Source organism: Neoarius graeffei, chromosome 2 (genome assembly GCF_027579695.1).
Source record: "Neoarius graeffei isolate fNeoGra1 chromosome 2, fNeoGra1.pri, whole genome shotgun sequence".
NCBI classification, from domain to species: Eukaryota; Metazoa; Chordata; class Actinopteri; order Siluriformes; family Ariidae; genus Neoarius; species Neoarius graeffei.
Genome location: NC_083570.1, coordinates 60,818,271 through 60,841,890, shown reverse-complemented (window position 1 = coordinate 60,841,890; position 23,620 = coordinate 60,818,271). Strand labels below are relative to the sequence as shown.

The 23,620-nt window shown below is 43.2% G+C and overlaps 1 protein-coding gene across 2 annotated transcripts in view; it reads right to left on the bottom strand.

Annotated features, from left to right (window-relative positions):
* The window catches only part of spg11 (SPG11 vesicle trafficking associated, spatacsin), a 92,404-nt gene that overhangs the window by 45,067 nt on the left and 23,717 nt on the right, over positions 1-23,620 (bottom strand). For both annotated transcript variants that reach the window (XM_060914583.1, XM_060914584.1), the window contains exons 9-17: positions 20,509-20,664; positions 20,156-20,334; positions 12,314-12,490; positions 12,077-12,148; positions 10,265-10,392; positions 7,400-7,575; positions 5,901-6,111; positions 3,584-3,793; positions 3,014-3,120 (exon numbers count right to left, since the gene is read on the bottom strand). In XM_060914583.1, the coding sequence (XP_060770566.1) occupies positions 3,014-3,120; positions 3,584-3,793; positions 5,901-6,111; positions 7,400-7,575; positions 10,265-10,392; positions 12,077-12,148; positions 12,314-12,490; positions 20,156-20,334; positions 20,509-20,664 (1,416 nt within the window). The remainder of the gene's footprint in view (positions 1-3,013; positions 3,121-3,583; positions 3,794-5,900; positions 6,112-7,399; positions 7,576-10,264; positions 10,393-12,076; positions 12,149-12,313; positions 12,491-20,155; positions 20,335-20,508; positions 20,665-23,620) is intronic.

Genomic DNA, 23,620 nt, shown 5'->3' with positions numbered 1-23,620 from the left:
CCTGTGTCCGAAATCGCTCCCTACTCACTATATAGGGCACTATATAGTGGGGACGCCATTTTGTAGTGCTGCCCGAAACCTTAGTGAGGATTGTGTGGGAAATGCGCTCAGTATAATATGTATTTATCACAAAAATACATGCATGTATTTATTATTTTGAAAACCCACCAGCCACCTGATCTGGCCCGTTTTAATTGTGTGACAATAATGTAAATACCAGCGCAACGGACTAGTCCTTATCCTGTCGTCTTTCCAACTCTTCTCAGTTGGTTTGAAGTCGTATGGAATAAACTCCATGTCACGGACACGAGAGAGGCGGCTGTATGTGCAGAAGTATACAGTTTAAAGTGCAGAATATATATACAGTGAGCTATACACAGGCAAACAATCCAAAACAGCAGGCTAGATCAAAAACGAGAATACAGGCAAAAGGGTTGGTCGAGGCACAAACAGTACATCAAAGGCTAAGCGAGGACAAGAAGGGGAAACCGGCACAAGGATTGTGAAACAGGAAATCAAGACAACGGGTAGAAAGGCTCGGTAATGCGTATCGTAAGACTTCGTGATGCAAATGCATCAGCACAGTCCTTAAATAGGTAAAACACAGTTCCTTAATTGAGCTCAGGTGCTCCTTGTGCACGGCATGTGTGCTGGAGTCCACGCAGTGCGCACGCAGCCCGAGGCACGCATTCAGGTGCACGCGCCACAGCACGCAGGACTGACGCTCCATCACTGATGAAGCTGGCAAATCTCAAAGTTAATCTAAATTGGAATGATCTGGCCGCTGTGTAAACAGTTTTCAAAATGGCGGCGTGGACACTTGACGTTTGAAGTCTCGCGAAGATCGCATGGATAAGCGACACCTGCCGTGGACCATACAAGCTACATTCAACATGGCTAAAAACTGAAAAGGCCAATAAGTGTAATATAATATGCCAATACGAGTCACGATATAAGGTTAATAAAACCGAAAACATAATTGAACACGTTAATTAAGAATTAAAGCAGGTTTAAAAATGACTTGAGTTCCCCTTTAATAAAATCAGTAAAAGTCAAATTCTGGGATTTATAAAACTATTTTGATGATATAAAATCCACAAAACATGCCCAATCAATCAATAACATGTGCACACATGTCCTTGAATTATTAGGGCTTTGGAAACCATTTACCAGTTTCTTACTGTTTACCTGAAATTAATCTGCATTCTCTCATCAGTGCTTTCTCTTTCTACTGAAAATGGATCAGGGTGTTTTTAACACTTTAGGATGCTCATAATAAGTAAACTGCCCTAATATTGCAGTAAATAGTACAACCCCGATTCCAAAAAAGTTGGGACAAAGTACAAATTGTAAATAAAAAAGGAATGCAATAATTTACAAATCTCAAAAACTGATGTTGTATTCACAATAGAACATAGACAACATATCAAATGTTGAAAGTGAGACATTTTGAAATTTCATGCCAAATATTGGCTCATTTGAAATTTCATGACAGCAACACATCTCAAAAAAAGTTGGGACAGGGGCAATAAGAGGCTGGAAAAGTTAAAGGTACAAAAAAGGAACAGCTGGAGGACCAAATTGCAACTCATTAGGTCAATTGGCAATAGGTCATTAACATGACTGGGTATAAAAAGAGCATCCTGGAGTGGCAGCGGCTCTCAGAAGTAAAGATGGGAAGAGGATCACCGATCCCCCTAATTCTGCGCCGACAAATAGTGGAGCAATATCAGAAAGGAGTTCAACAGTGTAAAATTGCAAAAAGAGTTTGAACAGATCATCTACAGTGCATAATATCAAAAGATTCAGAGAATCTGGAAGAATCTCTGTGCGTAAGGGTCAAGGCCGGAAAACCATACTGGGTGCCCGTGATCTTCGGGCCCTTAGACGGCACTGCATCACATACAGGCATGCTTCTGTATTGGAAATCACAAAATGGGCTCAGGAATATTTCCAGAGAACATTATCTGTGAACACAATTCACCGTGCCATCCACCGTTGCCAGCTAAAACTCTATAGTTCAAAGAAGAAGCCGTATCTAAACACGATCCAGAAGCGCAGACGTCTTCTCTGGGCCAAGGCTCATTTAAAATGGACTGTGGCAAAGTGGAAAACTGTTCTGTGGTCAGACGAATCAAAATGTGAAGTTCTTTATGGAAATCAGGGACGCCGTGTCATTCGGACTAAAGAGGAGAAGAACGACCCAAGTTGTTATCAGCGCTCAGTTCAGAAGCCTGCATCTCTGATGGTATGGGGTTGCATTAGTGCGTGTGGCATGGGCAGCTTACACATCTGGAAAGACACCATCAATGCTGAAAGGTATATCCAGGTTCTAGAGCAACATGTGCTCCCATCCAGACGACGTCTCTTTCAGGGAAGACCTTGCATTTTCCAACATGACAATGCCCAACCACATACTGCATCAATTACAGCATCATGGCTGTGTAGAAGAAGGGTCCGGGTACTGAACTGGCCAGCCTGCAGTCCAGATCTTTCACCCATAGAAAACATTTGGCGCATCATAAAACGGAAGATACGACAAAAAAAGACCTAAGACAGTTGAACAACTAGAATCCTACATTAGACAAGAATGGGTTAACATTCCTATCCCTAAGCTTGAGCAACTTGTCTCCTCAGTCCCCAGACGTTTACAGACTGTTGTAAAGAGAAAAGGGGATGTCTCACAGTGGTAAACATGGCCTTGTCCCAACTTTGAGATGTGTTCTTGTCATGAAATTTAAAAAAACAAAAAACAAAAAAACCCCTAATTTTTCTCTTTAAATGACATTTTCTCAGTTTAAACATTTGATATGTCATCTATGTTCTATTCTGAATAAAATATGGAATTTTGAAACTTCCACATCATTGCATTCTGTTTTTATTTACAATTTGTAAATTGTCCCAACTTTTTTGGAATCGGGGTTGTATTACAAAGTCTCATTATGCCAGCTGCACATTGACTAAGCTTGTAAACCGACAAAATACGTAGCTATTTTAGAGACTTAAGACTTACTTTTGAGATCTCTTGTAATGCTCTGCAGCTTGACCATCATCTCAAACCAGGGGTAACTCTCATACAAATCTCTGTCTCCAACTGCAGGACAGTTACTGGGAGTCAATCTGATTGAGAGAGAGAGAGAGAGAGAGAGAGAGACACGCAGAAAAATCGGGGGGGGGGGGGGGGGGGGAGAGATAAATAAATAAATACATAGGCCTTAATGCTTTATTTTAAAACACCACATTAAGCTGAAAGAGCACTAGTTGGACTGGGGTCTTTTCTACAGTTACAACAGTTCATGCTACTTTCTTATTGACTATCTGCACTTACATACACACTGGCTTCTGACAGGTAAACAAACTTTTGTACCCAGCAACTGAGCATTTGTGGAGCAAGAAATCGTGGCATTGAAAAATAACGCTCACGCATCATAGCATCAGAAGTTAGCAATGAGTAAATGTGATGGGCTCGGAATAAGACTGTGTTCATGTGTTTTCTGAATAAGTATATTCAAATCATGCTCGTGAGTTTACATAAGTGCATGCTGAAATCCACTATAATAAACCCCTAAAGTTTCTCATTTACCTGTAATACTGCAGGTAGGTATAGAGCAGATAATGTAGGTTGTTCTCCAGACAATGCTGAATAAAGCACGTGTGGAAGTCCTGTCCTTTGGAAGCATGGAGTTGTGGGACCGGAGGGCCACTGATGTCTCGCATAACACCTCTGGCCTGACCTAACCTCCATAACAGCTGCTCAAAGTCAGACATCTCTGACTGCACAAACACTTCTTGCCTGTGGAGCACAGAAACAAAAAGAATAGCTTCGTCATCTTCTAGTTCAGCAGGATAGAATGCTGCTAGCAGACTTTACACAAATGAAAAAAATATATATTCATGGAAAAATTCACCATAAATGATCTGTATACAAATATCATTAATATACGTGACCTTCAGATGTGCAAACAATTTATGTTATGGTGAAATTCTGTTGACTTTGTGTTGACTCTTGGTTGCGGAGTTAACATTTTTGACTCTTCTTTCATCAATAAATTGATCCATTTACAGGAGGCATGCAACGGTTCACTCAATTCACGATTCGAATCAATTCACAATATTGGGTTCATGATTTGGTTTTTCCAGGATATTTTTGAAGAAAACTAATAACCAAAAAAAAAAAACCCCACAAAAAAGTTTCCTATTCTTTATCAAGTTACATATTCCTTTTGTTAAAAAAAATCCAAAAAAAACCCCAAAAACACGGTATTTTCTTAATAACCAACAATAATTATTTACCCACACTTGTAAAGGTTGGAGAAAAATATAATAGCCTATTAACTAAAATATTCCTTTTAGTAAACATGAAAAATCTTTAACAAATAGGCCATAACTTAACATTCATGAAGGCTGTAATCAGCTTAAACAGGGGAGAAAAAACTAAACAAAAACTTCAATTTCTTCTCTTTTCTTTAGCTTTCGGCAGTCTGTAAAAAGAGCTACGATTTCTTGTTAAATCTATTTATACAGTCAAGTCAATCACACAGCAGCTTGTTTCCATTTTTTAAAATTTGCTTCATGCCATTAGAGCTGTGCTACTTATGCCTTGGGTGAAGTCATGTGTTTTCCCGTGATTGTATGTTATTCCGCCCTCTGCTCTCTAAACAATACAATTACAGTGAGGAAAAACTAAGATTACATAACCTGATAATCATCATGATTCGTTTTTTATTTCATCGATTCGAATTATCATACAATATATTGTTACATGCTGAATATACAATAGGTCTATCAGTTTCCTATGGTATCCACAATGCTATTTGACTACGTGTGGGACTTCATCGCTACCTAAAGCAAACAATTCAGCAGCACTTTAGTCCTTTATTCTGTCTGGGCCCCCCCATCACCTCTTTATCTGTACACTGGTCAAACAAATCAGGTTCCAAATCCACAACTCAAATAGTCACCATGCAAATCATCTCAGAGATTGCTAACTAGCCAAGCAGAATCTTTGCTGTAACTCAGCACAACTGTGTTGTACAGCATCGTAGGCCTCACTACTTCGATGTTTCTCATTAATGTAACAGTGAACGTCACTTAAAAAAAAAAAAAAAGACTGAGAAAAGAAGCTCTTGCTTCTGATTTTCACAACAAACAGTGAAACCTGGCTGTTTTTGCTTGTTTTTGTGTTAGAAAATATTTTAATAATCTCAAATATTAAAACAAGTGGTTAGCGCTGTCGCCTCACAGCAAGAAGGTCCGGGTTCGAGCCCCGTGGCCGGCGAGGGCCTTTCTGTGCGGAGTTTGCATGTTCTCCCCGTGTCCGCGTGGGTTTCCTCCGGGTGCTCCGGTTTCCCCCACAGTCCAAAGACATGCAGGTTAGGTTAACTGGTGACACTAAATTGAGCGTAGGTGTGAATGTGAGTGTGAATGGTTGTCTGTGTCTATGTGTCAGCCCTGCGATGACCTGGCGACTTGTCCAGGGTGTACCCCGCCTTTCGCCCGTAGTCAGCTGGGATAGGCTCCAGCTTGCCTGCGACCCTGTAGAACAGGATAAAGCGGCTAGAGATAATGAGATGAGAAATATTAAAACAGTGTAAGTGAGCTCAGCAGATAACCAATAACCTATCATGGGACCTGTGAAAATACAGCATCAACCAACAAATTAGCACCAAAATCACAATATTGAAATATCTGATATGCTTAAAAGACATTCAAATGTGTTTCTGGGTGGAATTTTCTTCCAAGTTTTTTTTTTTTTTTTGGGGGGGGGGGGGGGGGAGAAACAGCCATTTTCCAAAACTTAATACAAAAAAAAAAAAAAAGAATAAATAAAAATAAAGGCTCCACAAATCTCATAAGAGCCCCAACCTTTAGCGAAATTTGATTTAGCTCCTTATTCTAACCTGGCAAGCATGTCCAGAATTTGGTCTTTCATATAATCACTACAGTAGGTGTTTCCATCCACAACAGCAGCAGTGAGCGCAGGCCACTTGGAGGCAGCAGTGCTCTCGCAGTCATGTGTGGCTGAGTACGTCAGCCATGCAGTAACCCTGTCCTGGTCATGTAGGGAGGTGAGGTAGGACCACAGCACAGCTGGATCACAGGAGCCCAATACTGAAACAAGACAGCAAGAGCATTAAAGGGGAACTGAAGTCATGTTTAAACTTGCTTTATTTCTTAATTAACGTGTTCTTCAATTACGTTTTCGGTTTTAGCAACCTTATATCGTGACTTGTATTGGCAACTGATTGCAATTAAATATTATACTTATCGGCCTATTCGGTTTTCAGCCGTGTTAAATTTAGTTCGTTTGGTCCACGGCAGGCGTCGCTTATCCGCGCGATCTTCACGAGACTTGTGTGAGACTTCGAAACGTGAAGGTGTCAGCGCCGCCATTTTGAAAACTGTTTTCCAAACGAAATATTGCACAAAAACGAGTTTAAAATGATGATTACTGCCTACTTTTTTCAAACTTTCCTGATTGCTATCAAAACAAACAAAACTTCTGGCTTGATTACACTAGCATTCGAAAGAGGGCGCGTGCGTCTTTGCGGTTGCGCTGAAAGAAATCAAATTAAAAGTCTCAAATTTGATTGAATAAAAGGCAGCGGCAAAGAAGAAAGTATTCAGCCTTGATTTAAAAAAAAAAACTGAAAGATGCAGGTACTTTGTATTGATTAATGTGAGAAATACGCTCAGTATAATATGGATTTATCACAATAAATACATGCATGTATTTTTATCTTGAAAACCCACCAGCTGGCTGATCTGGCCCGTTTTAATTGTGCGACAGTAATGACGTAAATACCAGCGCGACGGACGAGTGTCCAAAAGCATCCCCCCCATTTTACCAAGGAGCTCACTATATAGTCCTCTATATAGTAATTCCTTATATAGGGAGTAGTGAACGAGTGAGCGATTTCAGACACAGGGAACGTTGGCAGATGTCGGTCACTTTGATTTCCGCTGTATGTTTTACTTCCGTCCTATGAAGTCTCGCACAGGTCTCAACGAATCTTGTTTACGGCCATTGCTTTGACATGTGGACTGATATATTCCATAGCATATTTCAAACACTCAGAACTTGCTTAGCAGTGACAAAATAGCTGTCATAAATGCACTCCGATATTTAATAAAATGAGATAAATAGAAATTTTGATAATTAAAAAAAAAAAAAAAAAAAAAATTGCCTTCAGTTCCCCTTTAAAGCAGTTAAAAAAAAAAACAAAAAACACCAAAGCAGATTTTATACCAGGTATACACATGGGCTTTGGTTACTCATTACTCAATTTAGATGTTCTTTAGTTCCCAAGTAAATCATACATTCTCTCCTGAAACCTCTGTCACTACCACTTAAATAATGTCACAGATTATCAGAAGGTGCATTCATTTATGTACTCACAGTGGTTTGGGAGTCGGGAGAGCAGCACAGATTCCTGTGTGTCATTGTCCCAGTGCCTGACCCAGTCCAGGCGCACTGAGCCAACCAGAGACTGGACGGAGCAAGACGAGGGTTCATGCAATATCTCCTGTAGCAGGTTTCTGCGCTCAGCTTCCAACTGGCTTCTTTGAAGAACCCTACACAAAGATGCAAGATCCACAAGTTAGATACAATACTCAGATTTTAACTTAATGGTGTTGATCCAAGACTACGTTCAGACTGCACCCTGAAACGACCCATATCCGATTTTTTTGCCCATATGCGACCTGTATCCGATTTGTTATTGACAATCCGAACGACACAGATCCGATTTTTTTCACATGCGACCCAGGCCGCTTGGATATGTGGTCCTAATTCCGATGCATATCCGTTATTTTCACATGCGACTGCAGTCTGACCGGACAGGTCGCATTCATGCGACCTACACGTCATCAACAAGAGACAAACGTCACTATTCTGCCTTGGCTAATCCCGCCTCTTTGGTGGAAAACAACAACATTTGTACAGTTTTCAGAATTTAAATAGACTTTTATAGAATTGATCAAGCTAATGGTGGATTTGGTAGGGACCTGGATGTTTATCTGTTAGCCTGATTAAATAAAACAGTTTCTATAACTGATTTATAACTTAAACCATCCTGTATTACAAGATAAGATTGTTCTGGAAATTTCCAGTAATTTGACACCTTCGGTCTCATTAGTCTGCTGTTAATCAGATTATTGTGCGAATTCCGCTGCCGCCACAAAAACCACATCGCCAGGTCTCGCCTCATCTCCATAGCAAACTGCACTGGTGTTTATGCACCTTGAGCCAGCGCTGAGAGAAGTTGCAGAATTCAGCTGGCTATAAACAATCTAAATAAATATTTATAAAAATGTAGAAAAAGTTTATTAAATATGACGAAATAAATATGTGCAAATTAAGCCTGAATTAAGAGTTTGGTAATACAGCGGCCGTATCCCAAATGACTGCCTACTGAAGCTCGAGTGCACTATATAGAGTTTAAAAATCCATTACTTCCTAGTAACATGTAGTGCACTTATATAGAAATTAGAGAGACATTTAGGAGTCAACCCTCGTTACCAGGCTACACGTTTTCATTTTAGTTCAGAAACAAAAACACACACGAGACCTCACACTTTAACCAGATAATTAAACAAACAAGCAAAAAAAAAGAAATCATTAAACATGAAGAGTGCACTTTTTTTTTTTTTACGTATTACGTAGATGTGCTTATTACGTGTCAATTTGCGCATGCGGGACACTTTTGGGTCGTTTTCCGTTCATATTGGAGATCGCATACAAGTCTCATATAATTGGTAATGTGAACGGCCTAACAAAAAAATCGGATTTCACAACAAATCAGATATGGGTCGTTTCAGGCTGCAGTCTGAACGTAGTGCAAGTTGGACAGGATACGTAGGACGGCTTGGAGACAAAGTGAGAGAGGCGAGATTGAGATGGTTTAGGCATGTACAGAGGAGAGATCCAGGGTATTGTGGGAAAAGAATGCTGGAGATGGAGTTGCCAGGTAGAAGGAAAGAGGAAGACCAAAGATAAGATTCATGGATGTGGTGAAGGAAGACATGAGGATGGTTGGTGCAACAGAAAAAAATACGGAGGACAGGAGGAGATGGAGGGACATTATCCGCTGTGGTGACCCCTAACGGGAACAGCTGAAAGAAGTCGTGTTGATCCAAGTCTGAAAATGATCACTGAGGTACTGAAACTGAGCAGGTTTCAAACTGAGTTACAGTTTGAGAACTATTCCATCCTGGTTTATGCAGCACCATATGTACATGCACCAGTACCATCTAGATCTAATGGGTACTAAAGCAGGCCAGCTCAGCCACATATACACAAAATGCAAATATACTCACAAAGCCCAATATACAGAAATTACCTGACAAATTATACATTTTCTAAATAGCTTCCAATTTTTTTTTCCACATACCACATTTATCTTTCACTTCCATTTCCATAAATTACGTTTCTTTAAATTTATGATTTTGTGCACCTATTATTTATATATAAAAAGTGCTATACAACTAAAACAGACTTACATGTCCAATTTAAATTATTTTACCAATAAATAAAACAGGTTCATATTTATATTCTTAATTTCATTCCTACATACTTCTAGTGTCAGAATTAAAAAAAAAAAATTGTATGATTTAATATGTACAAGTAGACAATATGTTGGGGCACACAGTACCAATCAAAAGTTTGTACACCCCTACTCATGCATAGGTTTTTCTGTATTGTGACCATGTTCTACATTGTACAACAATACTGAAGACATCAAAACCATGAAATAACATCAGGAACATGTATCGAATTATGTGGTTTTTAAAAAAAAAAAAAAGAAAAAGCCCACACCCGTTTCATACTTTAGATTCTTCAGCATAGCCAGCGTTTCCCTTGACACTTTACACACTATCGGCATTATCTTAACCAGCTTCATGAGAGAGTCACCTGGAATGCTTTTCAATTAACAGGCATGCCTCGTCCAAAGTTAATTAGTGCAATTTCTTGCCTTCTTAATGTGTCCGAGATCAAACAGTAAATAATAATAAAGTAAATAGCCCTATTCCACAACTAGTAATCCATATTATGTCAAGAACCGCTCAACTACGTAAAGAGAAACGATATCCATCATTACTTTAAGACATGAAACATCTTAAATCAGTAAAAATAAAGAAAAACCATTGAGTTAGAAGGTGTTTACATATTTTTGACTGGTGCTGTAATTGGGAATAATTTAAATGACCCACATCGAGTTATTTATGTCTAACCCCCAAGGCATATCTAAATGAAATCTCTTACCTCTTCTTGTCAAAAGGCTTTGAACATCTTGTTGCTGGTCTGGAGTACAAATTTTCAATCTGTTTAATGAACTCCACCTTTTCTAAGTCCTCAGTGGAGAGATGATCAAGTCTTTTCAACTCCTTTACCTGTTTAATTAACAAAAATAAATCCACAAAGTGTTTCAACCAGTTCAAACTCCAAGCTGAGCTACATGTATAAAGAGCTAATCAACAGCTTACGTCCCATAATTATAACCATGACCTCAATTTGACTCCAGTGCTTTCAACATATAAAATCATTTTTAAATGAAACATGGCAGCTTCGGTTTGAATTCTGTCATTAGTTAAAGCATATACGCAGAGCCATGGCCTCAGTTTCATTTATAAATGCCTTGAGACCTCAAGAATGGCACAGGAATAGTTTTAACCGTTAACAATAAATCCAATATAGTAATTTTTATGATTAAAGTGATTCATATAGGTAGCGGTCTGAGTGAATGACCTTGATGTCCGTAACGGCACAGCAGGAAGTCTATCGGTCTAATCGCCATTTCCGCTGTACTAAAACACAGAGCTGACTGCAACTCCGATCCTCCATTTTGAGCTAATTTATCACCATGCCACGTAGATGTGTTTTTGGCTGGTGCAGCAACACGACAGAAGGTGGATTTATGTTGCATTCATGGCCCAAGAATATTCAAACTGCAAAGATTTGGACGCGTTTTGCGAGAAGTTGACGGGCACATTGGGCGCCTACGAAGTGGTCTCTCCTCTGCTGAGGAGCGTTGGCTATAAGCCCAGATTGAAAGAGGGTGCAGTACCAACAATTAAAATGAAAACTACAAGAAAAGGAAAAAAAGCATTTATTTTAAAATGAAGTGAGTTCAGTTGCACCAGTCCTCCCGGAGTGAGCCGAGGGTTCTTGCTAAAACCCAGGACGGAACATATCACTCGGGCAGTGACCTCCCTGCAGTTTTTGCTAAAACTGGCGACATCCCGTTCCATCCCGGGTTTTAGTAATTGCCTGAGCCCAGCAGTAATGGCGGAACACAGTATGAAGAAAGTGAATGAGTGGAGCAGCTGTCTTATTTCTAAACTGGATATTGCTGCCATCTCGCCCTTACATGGAAGAAGCGAATGAACAGGGAACTGAACGAACAACTGAAAGTTAGATTGTTTCAAAAACAAACTCCGCCACAAGGTCGGCCTTCAAGAAGTGAGAACACAGACGGGTAAGTGCCGACTCTCTCTCTCTCTCTCTCTCTCAATCAAACACACACCACACATTATTTACCTGCATTTAGATTAATCCATGTAACTTGTATTGTGTGTTTAAGTTAGCAGTATATGATTATTTAATTTGCTTCAGAATGTGATTGTCTCAGTTCATCTGATTATTTAATTAGCCTTTTACGTTTTATCAGTGAAAATGCACGCATGTACATGTATGTTGCATAAGTTATAACACCTATCCTGTTTTAATGAGAGTCAACCCACAAATCAGTGAAGTCAAATCAGTCTTAGTTGAGCAAGTCGCTGACGGTATTTCTTACTTTCACCATAAATTTTTTTAATTTCTATGACTTTGGTCTATAGCTGTCAAAGGCTTCGGCCTTAAAACCGGTTCCTGCTGTGACGTCACGCACTCAGGGCTGGCTGGCTCAGCGGGGCAGCTCGAATGCCAACTTTGCGGTCAATTTTAACTCTCAAATTTTTTTTTTTTAAATTCCCATTTATGCAGCATACAAGAGTCAAGGGTGGAAATACTATCCACTCAGAAATGTATTTAAAAATAAAAGGTTCTGCGTCTCTCCTTTAAGGACACACTCACCATAAAGGCCCTGAGGTCCCGATCAGCTGTGTAAACACAGATATTGTGGAGCTGCTCTTTCACATTAAATCCCTGAAACAGAGTGACAAAAGAAAAGAGAGTAGGAGAGACCCAGACCCAAAAAAAAAAAAAGGGGGGGGGCAGGGGTTGAAAAAACACATACACATACCTTCAAATAGTATTTTGAATCTGCCTGCATTGAGTGTGTATTATGTGATGGGCGATGCGGTTGTGTACCATGTTAGTGAGCAGTGTTGTGGCCTGGTGCAGGTCTCGTTGTGAGAGACAAGTGAAGGCCAGCCTCAGGCCCGTTTTCCTCAGTTCCTCCAGTTTATGCTCAGGACAGTTGCGCCTGCGCAGATATGCCTGTGCACGTGGCAGCTCCCTGTTTAAAACTGCACACTGGACCACCTCCTAACAGATATGCACAGAACACACACACACACACGAGACATCAAACCAGATATTTATGAATGACACTTTAACTGGTGTTCTGAGCAGATTATGCTGGAAGCATATTGTTTTGCTGCTGCTGCTTTTTTCTGCTGGAGAGAAGAAACGGTCAGTTGTTGAAACACCAAATTAGACAGGAAGGTGCAATATATCCCTCACAACAAATTTCTATTCTGGTGGCCCTTATACTGTCCCATACCTCCAACAACCTGAAACTATTTGGACCAGGAGTTCCACCCCCCCCTTCAAAATTTTTGTAGCCAATTTGTTTTCATATGCGAGCAAGCGAGATATTACATGGACACGAGTGTTTTACTGGGAAATATGCCACTCATTCTTCATACAAACTACATCCAGAACACATTCTTCAATACCCTTCCTCATGAAGAAATCAAATCAATGAGTTGTTTTGATAAATTTGGGTACTTTGAATGTGTCTATATAACAAAAAGAAAAATCAAATGTTGCCTGGAAGATATGAAGTTTATATCATTTTGTCTTGAAAAATACTTCACTCGTTCACTTCACTCACTTGTGAAATATACATTCACCACTCCAAGACAAATTTCATATTGTTGCACCACCGCGTAATATCCTCTATATATTAAATATTGCACTAAACTTATACACTTGCTGAAATCCCACATTTTGTAGACACCATTAGGATAACCTGATAATTTGAAAAATGTGGTCACCGTCAGCCAGTCAGAATTCAGAAGACATCCGACAGGCTGACCCTTGCCCCTCTGTTATAAAACATGACTGGTATGTCAAACTATGGCCTCTAGTAGTCTATGCAAGTTCAGATAATTACAAATGTTAAACATAAAAAAATAAGCATACAGTGGATATAAAAATTGTGCACACCCCATTAAAGTGATTTTTTTACATCAGAAAAACCTGAGGCCATGATAAATTTCAAAACTTTTCCCACCTTTAATGTGATCTATAACCTGTACAATTCAATTGAAAAACAAATCTGTTTGGGGGACTGTGGCAGCGGGGGCGTGGCCAAGTGCCGGTCTGTGACAGGAGGGCGGAGTCAGGGAAGGTAAGTGGCAGAATCACTACACCTGTTGTCAATTAACCTGTGTTTGTGTGTGTCTTCCCAGTGACCGCGCCCTATTTAAAGAGGGAGAGCAGAGACCAGAGGAGCTCTTCCCCGAACCAGACGCCGGTTGTGTGTTGGTATGTGTCTGAGTAGGAAATTGTTCACTGAAAAGTGTGGCAATAAAAGCCGTATTTACAAACCTGATCTCTGTCCTGCCGTCCTCTGTGCTCCACCCCTTTGTTAGAACTGTTACAGTGGTGCCGAAACCCGGGAGTCTGGAGGAGCACAGCAGCCTAACAGCCCCATGGAGTCCTCCCCGTTCGCCGAACTGGTCCACGCCCTCGCCACGGCCCAGCAAAGCCAACACCAGGCGCTACTCACCCTCCAAAAGGAGCAAGAACAGCGGTTCGAGGCCCTGGTGTTGGCCCAACAAGAAGATTGACAAGCGTTCCGGCACCTCCTCGCGTCGGCGGGGTCCACCAACGCTCCCACCGCGGGCCCGTCCCCCCTCACCCTAACAAAGATGGGCCTGCAGGACGACCCTGAGGCATTCATCACGCTCTTCGAGCAAGTCGCAGAGACCTCGGGGTGGCCGATGGAGCAGCGCGCGGCCCGCCTCCTCCCCCTGCTAACGGGAGAGGCACAGCTGCCCGCGCTACAGCTCCCCGCCGACCGCTGGCTGGCCTACGCGGACCTTCGCCGGGCCATCCTCCAGCGTGTGGGGCGCACCCTGGAACAGCAGCGTCAGCGCTTTCGCGCTTTGCGCTGGGAGGAAGTCGGCCGGCCGTTCGCGTTCGGCCAGCAACTCTGGGACGCCTGCTGGCAGTGGTTGAGGGCCGACAACCACGACGCCGAGGGGATCATCGACCAGGTGGTGCTGGAGCAATTCATTGCACGCTTGCCAGCGGGAACCGCGAAGTGGGTCCAGTGCCACCGCCCGGCGTTGCTGGATCAGGCAGTCGAGCTGGCAGAGGACCATATGGCGGCTGTCCTGGCAGCAGGACGGCAGACAGCCTCTCCTCTTCTCTCTCTCTCTCCCTCTCCTCCTGTGTCTCGTCCTCACCCCATTCCCCCACCGCGGAGGTGGGGGCCGGCGCCACCTGTGCCGGCCCGCCGCACCCGTGGTGCCCTCCCGTTTCTCCCTTCTGTGTCCGCCTCTCCCTCCCCCTCAGGTGAGTGAGCCCCAGAACACCCGTGCGGAGAGGAAGCCAGGGCCGGTTTGCTGGCGCTGCGGGGAGTTGGGCCACCTCCAACAACAGTGCACGGTCATGGAGGTGGGCACGGTGGTTCGGATCCCCGACGCACCAGGAGCCGCCCTCGATTGGGCCGGAGCGTATCGCATACCGGTGAATATTCAAGGGGATACATATCAGGCGTTGGTGGATTCTGGTTGTAATCAGACTTCAATTCACCAAAGCCTGGTGCAAAACAAGGCATTGGGGGGAGCACAGGGGATGAAGGTGTTGTGTGTGCATGGGGACGTTCACAGCTACCCTTTGGTGTCGGTCCACATTTTTTTCAGAGGGGAAAAAAAATTTATATTGAAGGCGGCGGTTAATCCTCGCCTTACCCACTCTAATTTTGGGGACGGATTGGCCAGGATTTCGGGATTTAATGACACTTAGTAAAGAGTGGGTCCTGCCATTTAACAGGGGGAGGTCCCGGTGTCGCTTTGGCGGGAGCAGCCGTCACAGAGCCGTCTATGTCATCTCTGCGTTAGAGTGAGGAGCCGCCGGCCCCTCCTCTCCCTGTTGGGGAATCCCTCGCGGATTTCCCATTAGAGCAGTCGCAAGACGAGACTCTGCGGCATGTGTTTGACCAAGTGAGAGTAATCGATGGTCAAACGTTCCAGCCGAACGCCACCCTGTCCTTCCCCTACTTTGCGATTATGAAGGATAGGTTATACCGAGTGACGCAGGACACTCAAACTAAAGAGCGAGTTACGCAGCTTTTAATTCCGAAGAGCCGCCGGGAACTGGTATTCCAGGCGGCTCACTTTAATCCCATGGCTGGACACTTAGGGCAGGATAAGACACTAGCCTGAATAATGGCCGGGGATTCACGGCGATGTCTGTAGGTGGTGTACTGCGTGCCGTGAATGCCAGTTAGTAAATCCAGCGGCCATTCCAAAAGCGCCTTTGCGCCCTCTACCGTTAATCGAGATCCCATTCGAAAGAATTGGGATGGATCTCGTCGGGCCATTAAATCGGTCAACACGAGGGTACCGCTTTATATTAGTTCTGGTGGACTATGCAACGCGATACCCGGAAGCCGTGCCTCTTCGCAATATCTCAGCACGCAGTATTGCGGAGGCACTCTTCCGCGTCATCTCCCGAGTTGGAATCCCGAAAGAGATTCTGACTGATCAAGGCACCTCGTTTATGTCATGAACACTGAACAAACTGTATGGGTTATTAGGTATCAAGCTGATCCGCACCAGCGTACATCACCCACAAACAGACGGTTTAGTGGAACGGTTTAATCGCACCCTCAAGAACATAATTAAAAAATTTGTAAGTGAGGACGCACGTAACTGGGATAAATGGCTCGAACCCTTATTTGCAGTGCGAGAGGTCCCCCAAGCCTCCACGGGGTTCTCCCCGTTTGAATTATTATATGGGCGTAAGCCACGCAGCATTTTAGATGTGCTGCGAGAAAATTGGGAGGAGGGACCTTCACCAAGTAAAAACGAAATTCAATACGTTATTGACCTGCGCGCAAAACTCCACACACACTCACGCACCTAACCCAGGAGAATTTGCAGCAGGCCCAAGAACGGCAAACCCGCCTGTACGACAAGGGTACGCGCCTTAGAGAGTTCGCACTGGGAGGTAAAGTACTCGTACTGTTGCCCACATCGAGCTCTAAATTAGTCGCCAAGTGGCAAGGACCCTTCGAGGTCACACGGCGAGTTGGGGACATCGACTATGAGGTGAGGCGGATGGACAGGGGTGGGGTGCTACAGATTTACCACCTCAATCTACTCAAACTCTGGAACGAGGAGGTCCCCGTAGCGTTGGTGTCGGTGGTTCCGGAGAAGGCGGAGCTGGGGCCGGAGGTTCAAAAAGGCGCATTGACATCGCATACCTCTCCAGTCCCCTGTGGAGACCACCTCTCCCTGACCCAACTCGAGGAGGTCGCCCAGTTGCAGACCGAGTTTTCAGACGTGTTCTCACCCCTGCCCGGCCGCACCAACCTCACAGAGCACCACATTGAGACGCCCCCGGGCGTGGTAGTGCGCAGCCGCCCTTAAAGGCTACCCGAACACAAGAAAAAGGTGGTTCGGGAAGAACTCGAGGCCATGCTCGAAATGGGCATTGTTGAGGAGTCCCACAGTGACTGGAGCAGCCCGGTGGTCTTGGTACCCAAGGCCGATGGGTCGGTCCGGTTCTGTGTGGACTATAGAAAAGTCAACGCGGTGTCTAAATTTGACGCGTACCCAATGCCTCGTATTGAGTTGCTCCATCGACTAGGCACTGCTCGCTTTTATTCGACACTGGATTTAACGAAGGGATACTGGCAGATCCCCTTGACTCCACTATCCCGCGAAAAAACAGCCTTTTCCACACCGTTCAGTTTACACCAATTCGTCACACTTCCGTTCGGGCTGTTTGGTGCGCCCGCTACGTTTCAGCGGCTGATGGACAGGGTCCTCCGCCCCCACGCCACCTATGCGGCCACCTACCTTGATGACATCTATAGTAATTACTGGGCGAGGCATCTTGAACATCTGAGGGCCATCCTTAGGTCGCGGAGGCGAGCGGGTCTCACAGCCAACCCGAAGAAGTGTGCGATTGGGCAGGTGGAAGTACGGTATCTGGGCTTCCACTTGGGCAACGGGCAGGTGCGGCCCCAAATTAACAAGACCGCAGCAATTGCAGGCTGCCCGAGGCCCAAGACCAAAAAGGGGGTGAGACAGTTCCTAGGGCTGGCTGGCTATTATCAGAGGTTTATACCTAATTATTCGGACGTCACCAGACTGCTGACTGATCTCACTAAAAAGGGGGCACCAGATCCAGTCCAGTGGACGGAGCAATGCCAGTGGGCTTTTTCTGAGGTAAAGGCCGTACTGCGTGGGGGGCCACTTTTACACTCCCCTGACTTTTCTCTCCCCTTTATATTACAGACTGATGCGTCAGACAGAGGGCTGGGGGCAGTTTTGTCCCAGGAGGTGAAGGGGGAGGACCGCCCAGTCCTATACATCAGCAGGAAGCTGTCAGTGCGTGAGGGGCGCTACAGCACCATAGAGAAAGAGTGTCTGGCAATCAAGTGAGCGGTCCTCACCCTCCGTTACTACCTGCTGGGGCGCCCTTTCACCCTCTGTTCGGACCATGCGCCCCTCCAGTGGCTCCACCGCATGAAGGATGCCAACGCGCGGATCACCCGTTGGTATCTAGCACTCCAACCCTTTAATTTCAAGGTGGTCCACAGGCCGGGGGCGCAGATGGTCGTGGCGGACTTCCTCTCCCGTCCGGGGGGGGGGGGGGAGTCGGCTGCAGGCCAGACAGCCGCCCGGCCTGAGTCGGGCGGTGGGGGTATGTGGCAGCGGGGGTGTGGCCAAGCGCTGGTCTGTGACAGGAGGGCAGAGTCAGGAAAGGTAAGTGGCAGAATCACTACACCTGTTGTCAGTTAACCCGTGTTTGTGTGTGTCTTCCCAGTGACCGCGCCCTATTTAAAGAGGGAGAGCAGAGGAGCTCTTCCCCGAACCAGACGCCGGTTGTGTGTTGGTGTGTGTCTGAGTAGGAAATTGTTCACTGAAAAGTGTGGCAATAAAAGCCGCATTTACAAACCTGATCTCTGTCCTGCCGTCCTCTGTGCTCCACCCCTTCGTTAGAACTGTTACAGGGACAAACTTTAAAAAAAAAAAAAATTTAAATAAAAAAGCCAATAAGCTGGTTGCATAAGTGTGCGCACCCTTAAACTAATACTTTGTTGAAGCACCTTTTGATTTAATGACAGCATTCAGTGTTTTTGGGTCGGAGTCTATCAGCCTGCCACATCTAGACTTGGCAGTATTTGCCCACTCTTCCTTGTAAAAGTGCTCCAAATCTGTCAGATGGCGAGGGCATCTCTTGTACACAGCCCTCTTCAGGTCACCCCACAGGTTTCCAATTGGATTTAGGTCTGGGCTCTGGCTGGGTCATTCTAAAACTTTAAATTTTCTTCTGGTGAAGCCATTCTTTTGTTGATGTCGATGCATGCTTGGGGTCATTGTCATGCCGAAAGATGACATTCCTCTTCAGCTTCAGCTTTCTAGCAGACACCTAAAGGTTTGGGGCCAAAATCGACTGGTATTTACAACTGTTCATAATTCCCTCCACCTTGACTAAAGCCCCTGTTCCAGCTGAAGAAAAACAACCCCAAAACATGATGCTGCCACCACCATGCTTCACTGTGGGTATGGGGTTCTTTTGGTGATGCGCAGTCGTGTTTTTACGCCAAACATACCTTTTGGAATTGTGGCCAAAAAGTTCAACTTTGGTTTCATCAGACCAGAACACATTTTCCCCCATGCTTTTGGGAGAGTTCATTTTTTTTTTTTTTCAAAATTTAGCCAGGCCTGGATATTTCTCTTTGACCCTACCTCATAGTCCAGACATGGAGAATACGGGAGATTGCTGTCACATGTAGTACACAATCAGTAACTGCCAGAAATCCCTGCAGCTCCTTCAGTGTTGCTGTAGGCCTCTCAGCAGCCTCCCTGACCAGTTTACATCAATTTTGGAGGGACGTCCAGTTCTCAGTAAATGTCACTGTTGTCCCATATTTTCTCCACCTCTTGACTGTCTTCACTGCGCTCCATGGTATATCTAATGCCATGGAAATGTTTTTGTACCCTTCTCCTGACTGATACCTTTCAACAGTGAGATCCCTTTGATGCTTTGTAAGCTCTCTGCAAACCCTGGCTTTTACTGACCCCAAGCATACATTGAAAATCAACAAAAGAATGGCTTCACCAGAAGAAAATTAAAGTTTTGGAATGGCCCAGCCAGAGCCCAGACCTAAATCCAATTGAAAACCTGTGGGGTGACCTGAAGAGGGCTGTGTACAAGAGATGCCCTCGCAATGTGACAGATTCGGAGCACTTTTACAAGGAAGAGTGGGCAAATATTGCTAAGTCTAGATGTGGCAGGCTGATAGACTCCGACCCAAAAAGACTGAATGCTGTCATTAAATCAAAAGGTGCTTCAACAAAGTATTAGTTTAAGGGTGTGCACACTTACGCAACCAGCTTATTGTACGTTTTTTTTTTTTAATGCTTCCCCCCCAACAGATTTGTTTTTCCAATTGAATTGTACAGGTTATAGGTCACATTAAAGATGGGAAGAGTTTTGAAATTATTTATTGTGGTCCCTTTTTTACATCAGAAAAATCTCTCATTTTAACAGGGTGTGTACACTTTTTATATCCACCATATCTTCAATTTCATTAAATAAATCAAATAATTGATTTTCAGGATTTTGAGGAAACATACTTATGACTATAATTCATAGCAACAATAAATCACACTTCTGAAATGCTTGCGACTACAGCATTCCTAGCAACAGATACGTTTTACTTATAGAGGCCCCTACCTCAACAGAGCATGTTTCCCATTCATCCTCAATAGCCTTATCAGGGGCAGGGGCAGTGTCTGAGGCAGGAGTCTGACCCTCACCCCCTTCCAGCCATGGGTACCTCCTCAAATAAGTACGCAGTTCAGAGATATAACCATTCAAGATCTTCACACATGCATGCAAGTTAGCATCCAGCTCTGCAACAGGAGAATGAAGTATTTGGTCACTGTACAAAAATAGCACTAGACATGACTGGACACTTTTCTGCATCTTTATTACATTTCAATATCGCACATATTCTGTCTTTTACACGTCATCCATATTGAATGGGCGAGTAACATCAAGGTGAATGGACTGTGTGTATATGCTACCTGGGGTGCTGGTTAGGATGACTCTAATTTGCGTATTGAGGAAGTTTAGGGTCATGCTGAGCAGCTGTTCACAGAACTGTCGACTCTGAGCCTCGATGTTTGTATCTCTGATAGCAGATTGAAGCAGATCCAGTGCTGGACACAGATCCTGAACATCTTTTACAGACATAATTAAATAAATGTACAGACTCAAGCAACTATGGTTAGAAGTAATAGCTTAGCAGGCCAACCTACAATCGAATTAAATACCAAATACAATTATACAATACAGTTAAATAATGAAATATTTTGTATCACTTCATTTAAGATTAACCATTGAAGGCAGAATGAAACCCGAGTTCCTGAACTGCGATACGTAATCTATCTATACGTGAAAAAGTCCAAGTTTTTTCTTTTTATAACCAATATAATATATTCATTAATCAAGTAAGTATTGTACAAGGTAAGAAATAATTATATTTATGCTGACTCCTAAACACAAAAGGAAAAAAAAATACTGCATAAAACACACAAAGTTAATCTCGTTCAGCATTAAACTGCATCACTTCTGAAAACCGTCTCTACACAGAGTGTCATCCGAGTACACAGCTTTCTCCATTCCTCCCTCATTTAACAAACACACCCCACCACACCTCAATATACAGCTCGTCTAATCAAATCATCTGTGGCATATTATGATTAGGTTTGTATGCTTAATCATGTGAGTAATTACCATGCCCTTTCCAATTAAAGCTGCTCATTACTCACACTCTGTAGTAGACATTTAGGGCTGTCAGAACAAATTTCACTGTTCAAATACTGTTTATAATCCATATCCAGGAGCCTGACCAGGATTTAAAAAAAAAAAAAAAAAAAAGGCTGATGCAGCTCAAATGAATGAATAATGCATAATAATTTTAGACTAAGTTTATGTAGAATTTTAATTTACAAACAGCAAACAAATCTACGTTTACATGTTACAGTTCCCATGTTATTATTTAAGTCAGTGTATTAAGTCTTATATTAAAAGTCTTCAACACACACGTGGGCTGTTTCACAATCAGGGTATACTTTTCAGGTCCACAAGAGTCCAAAATTCAAACCTCAGATTTTTGTGTTTCTCTGCAGCCAAAAATGACCTTGTGAGATGGAAATTAACTGCGCAGGATTTCAGGGCTACAGGTCAGATACTGTGCGTGTTACTTGTGGTGAGAAGACAGCATATGGTTTCTTTTTAAAGCTGACCCACATTCTTATATTCCACAAGAGGAAGGTATACAAAGTGAAAAACTGTTGAAATGTGTGATTTTAAGTACAAATTTTCAAGTACTGTGCAGCGATGTTAGTACATGGTGGTAACTGTAATAACGACTGAAGTGGTGACGATCCTTGTGGTTTTCTGTCCAGGACACTTTGATGGACAACCACATGTGAAGCTCTGCTGCAGATGTGTCTTGCATCTGTTTCAAGTCCTTTTTTTTTTTTTTAATTCTGCAACAGAGTATTCTGCTTCAAAAGAATTTTTTTTTTTTAAAAAGAAAATCACTTACAACCTCATCATATGGGTGAGTGTTTTCCAGAGAGGACATTTCTGAGGGACAAAGGATACTGTCAGAGGCACTTAGTTTATAAAAGATAAATATTTACAGTATCGTTCTATTGTGAAGGAAATTAGACACCCCAAAGTAAAACCTAGTTATTGCTAAAAAAAAGGCGATTCTAAATTTAACCAGTAAAATCCAAGTGTAATAATTAAAGTAGAATTACATGAAATGGTCACAAGATCAAAACTGAGCCCACATTTGACTCTTATGGACATATTTATAAGAACTTATAAGAGACATTAGTGCTGTAGGTAGGGCCGGTGTGTCCCTGCAAAATAAAGGTTTAAGAAACTCCAGCACATGTACTAGTGCATCTCAAAAAATTAGAATACCATGAAAAAGTTCCTTTTTTTCATAATTTAATTCAAAAAGGTAAACTTTCATATATTCTATATTTATTACATGTAAAGTGAAACATTTAAATCCTTTTTTGTTTTAATTTTGATGATTATGGCTTATAGCTCATGAAAATGAGAAATCCAGTATCTCAAATTATTAGAATATTCCCCAAGATCAATCAAAAAAAGGATTTACAATACAGAAATGTCCAACTTCTGAAAAGTATATTCATTTATACACTCAATACTTGGTTGGGGCTCCTTTACCATGAATTACTGTATCAATGCGGTGTGGCATGGAGGTGATCAGTCTGTGGCACTGCGGAGGTGTTATTGAAGCCCAGGTTGCTTTAATAGTGGCCTTCAGCGTATCTGTATTTTTGGGTCGGGTGTTTCTCATTTTCCTCTTGACAATACCCCATAGATTCTCTATGGGGTTCAGGTCAGGCAAGTTGGCTGGCCAATCAAACACAGTAACATCATGGTCAGCAAACCATTTGGTAGTAGTTTTGGCACTGTGGGTAGGTGCCAAGTCCTGCTGGAAAAGGAAATCAGCATCTCCAAAAAGCTCGTCAGCAGATGGAAGCATGAAGTGCTCTAAAATCTCCTGGGAGATGGCTGTGTTGACTTTGGACTTGATAAAATACAGTGGACCAACACCAGCAGATGACATGGCACCCCAAATCATCACAGACTGTGGAAACTTCACACTGGGCTTCAAACACCTTGGATTCTGTGCCTCTCCACTCTTCCTCCAGACTCTAGAACCGTGATTTCCAAATTAAATGCAAAATGTACTTTCATCTGAAAAGAGGACTTTGGACCACTGAGCAACAGTCCATTTCTTTCTCTCCTTAGCCCAGATAAGACACTTCTGACATTGTCTCTGGCTCAGGAGTAGCTTGATATTAGGAAGTTGTATCCCCTTTCTTGATGTCTGTTCGTGATGGGTCTTGATACACTGACACCAGCCTCAGTCCACTCCTTGTGAAGCTCTCCCAAGTTCCTGAATCAACTTTTGACAATCCTCTCAAGACTGCAGCCATCCCTGTTGCTTGTGCACCTTTTCCAGCCACCCTTTTCAGCAATGACCTTTTGTGGCTTACCCTCCTTGTGGAGGGCATCAGTGATCATCTTCTGGACAACAGTCAAGTCAGCAGTCTTCCCCATGATTGTGGTTGTGTGTACTGA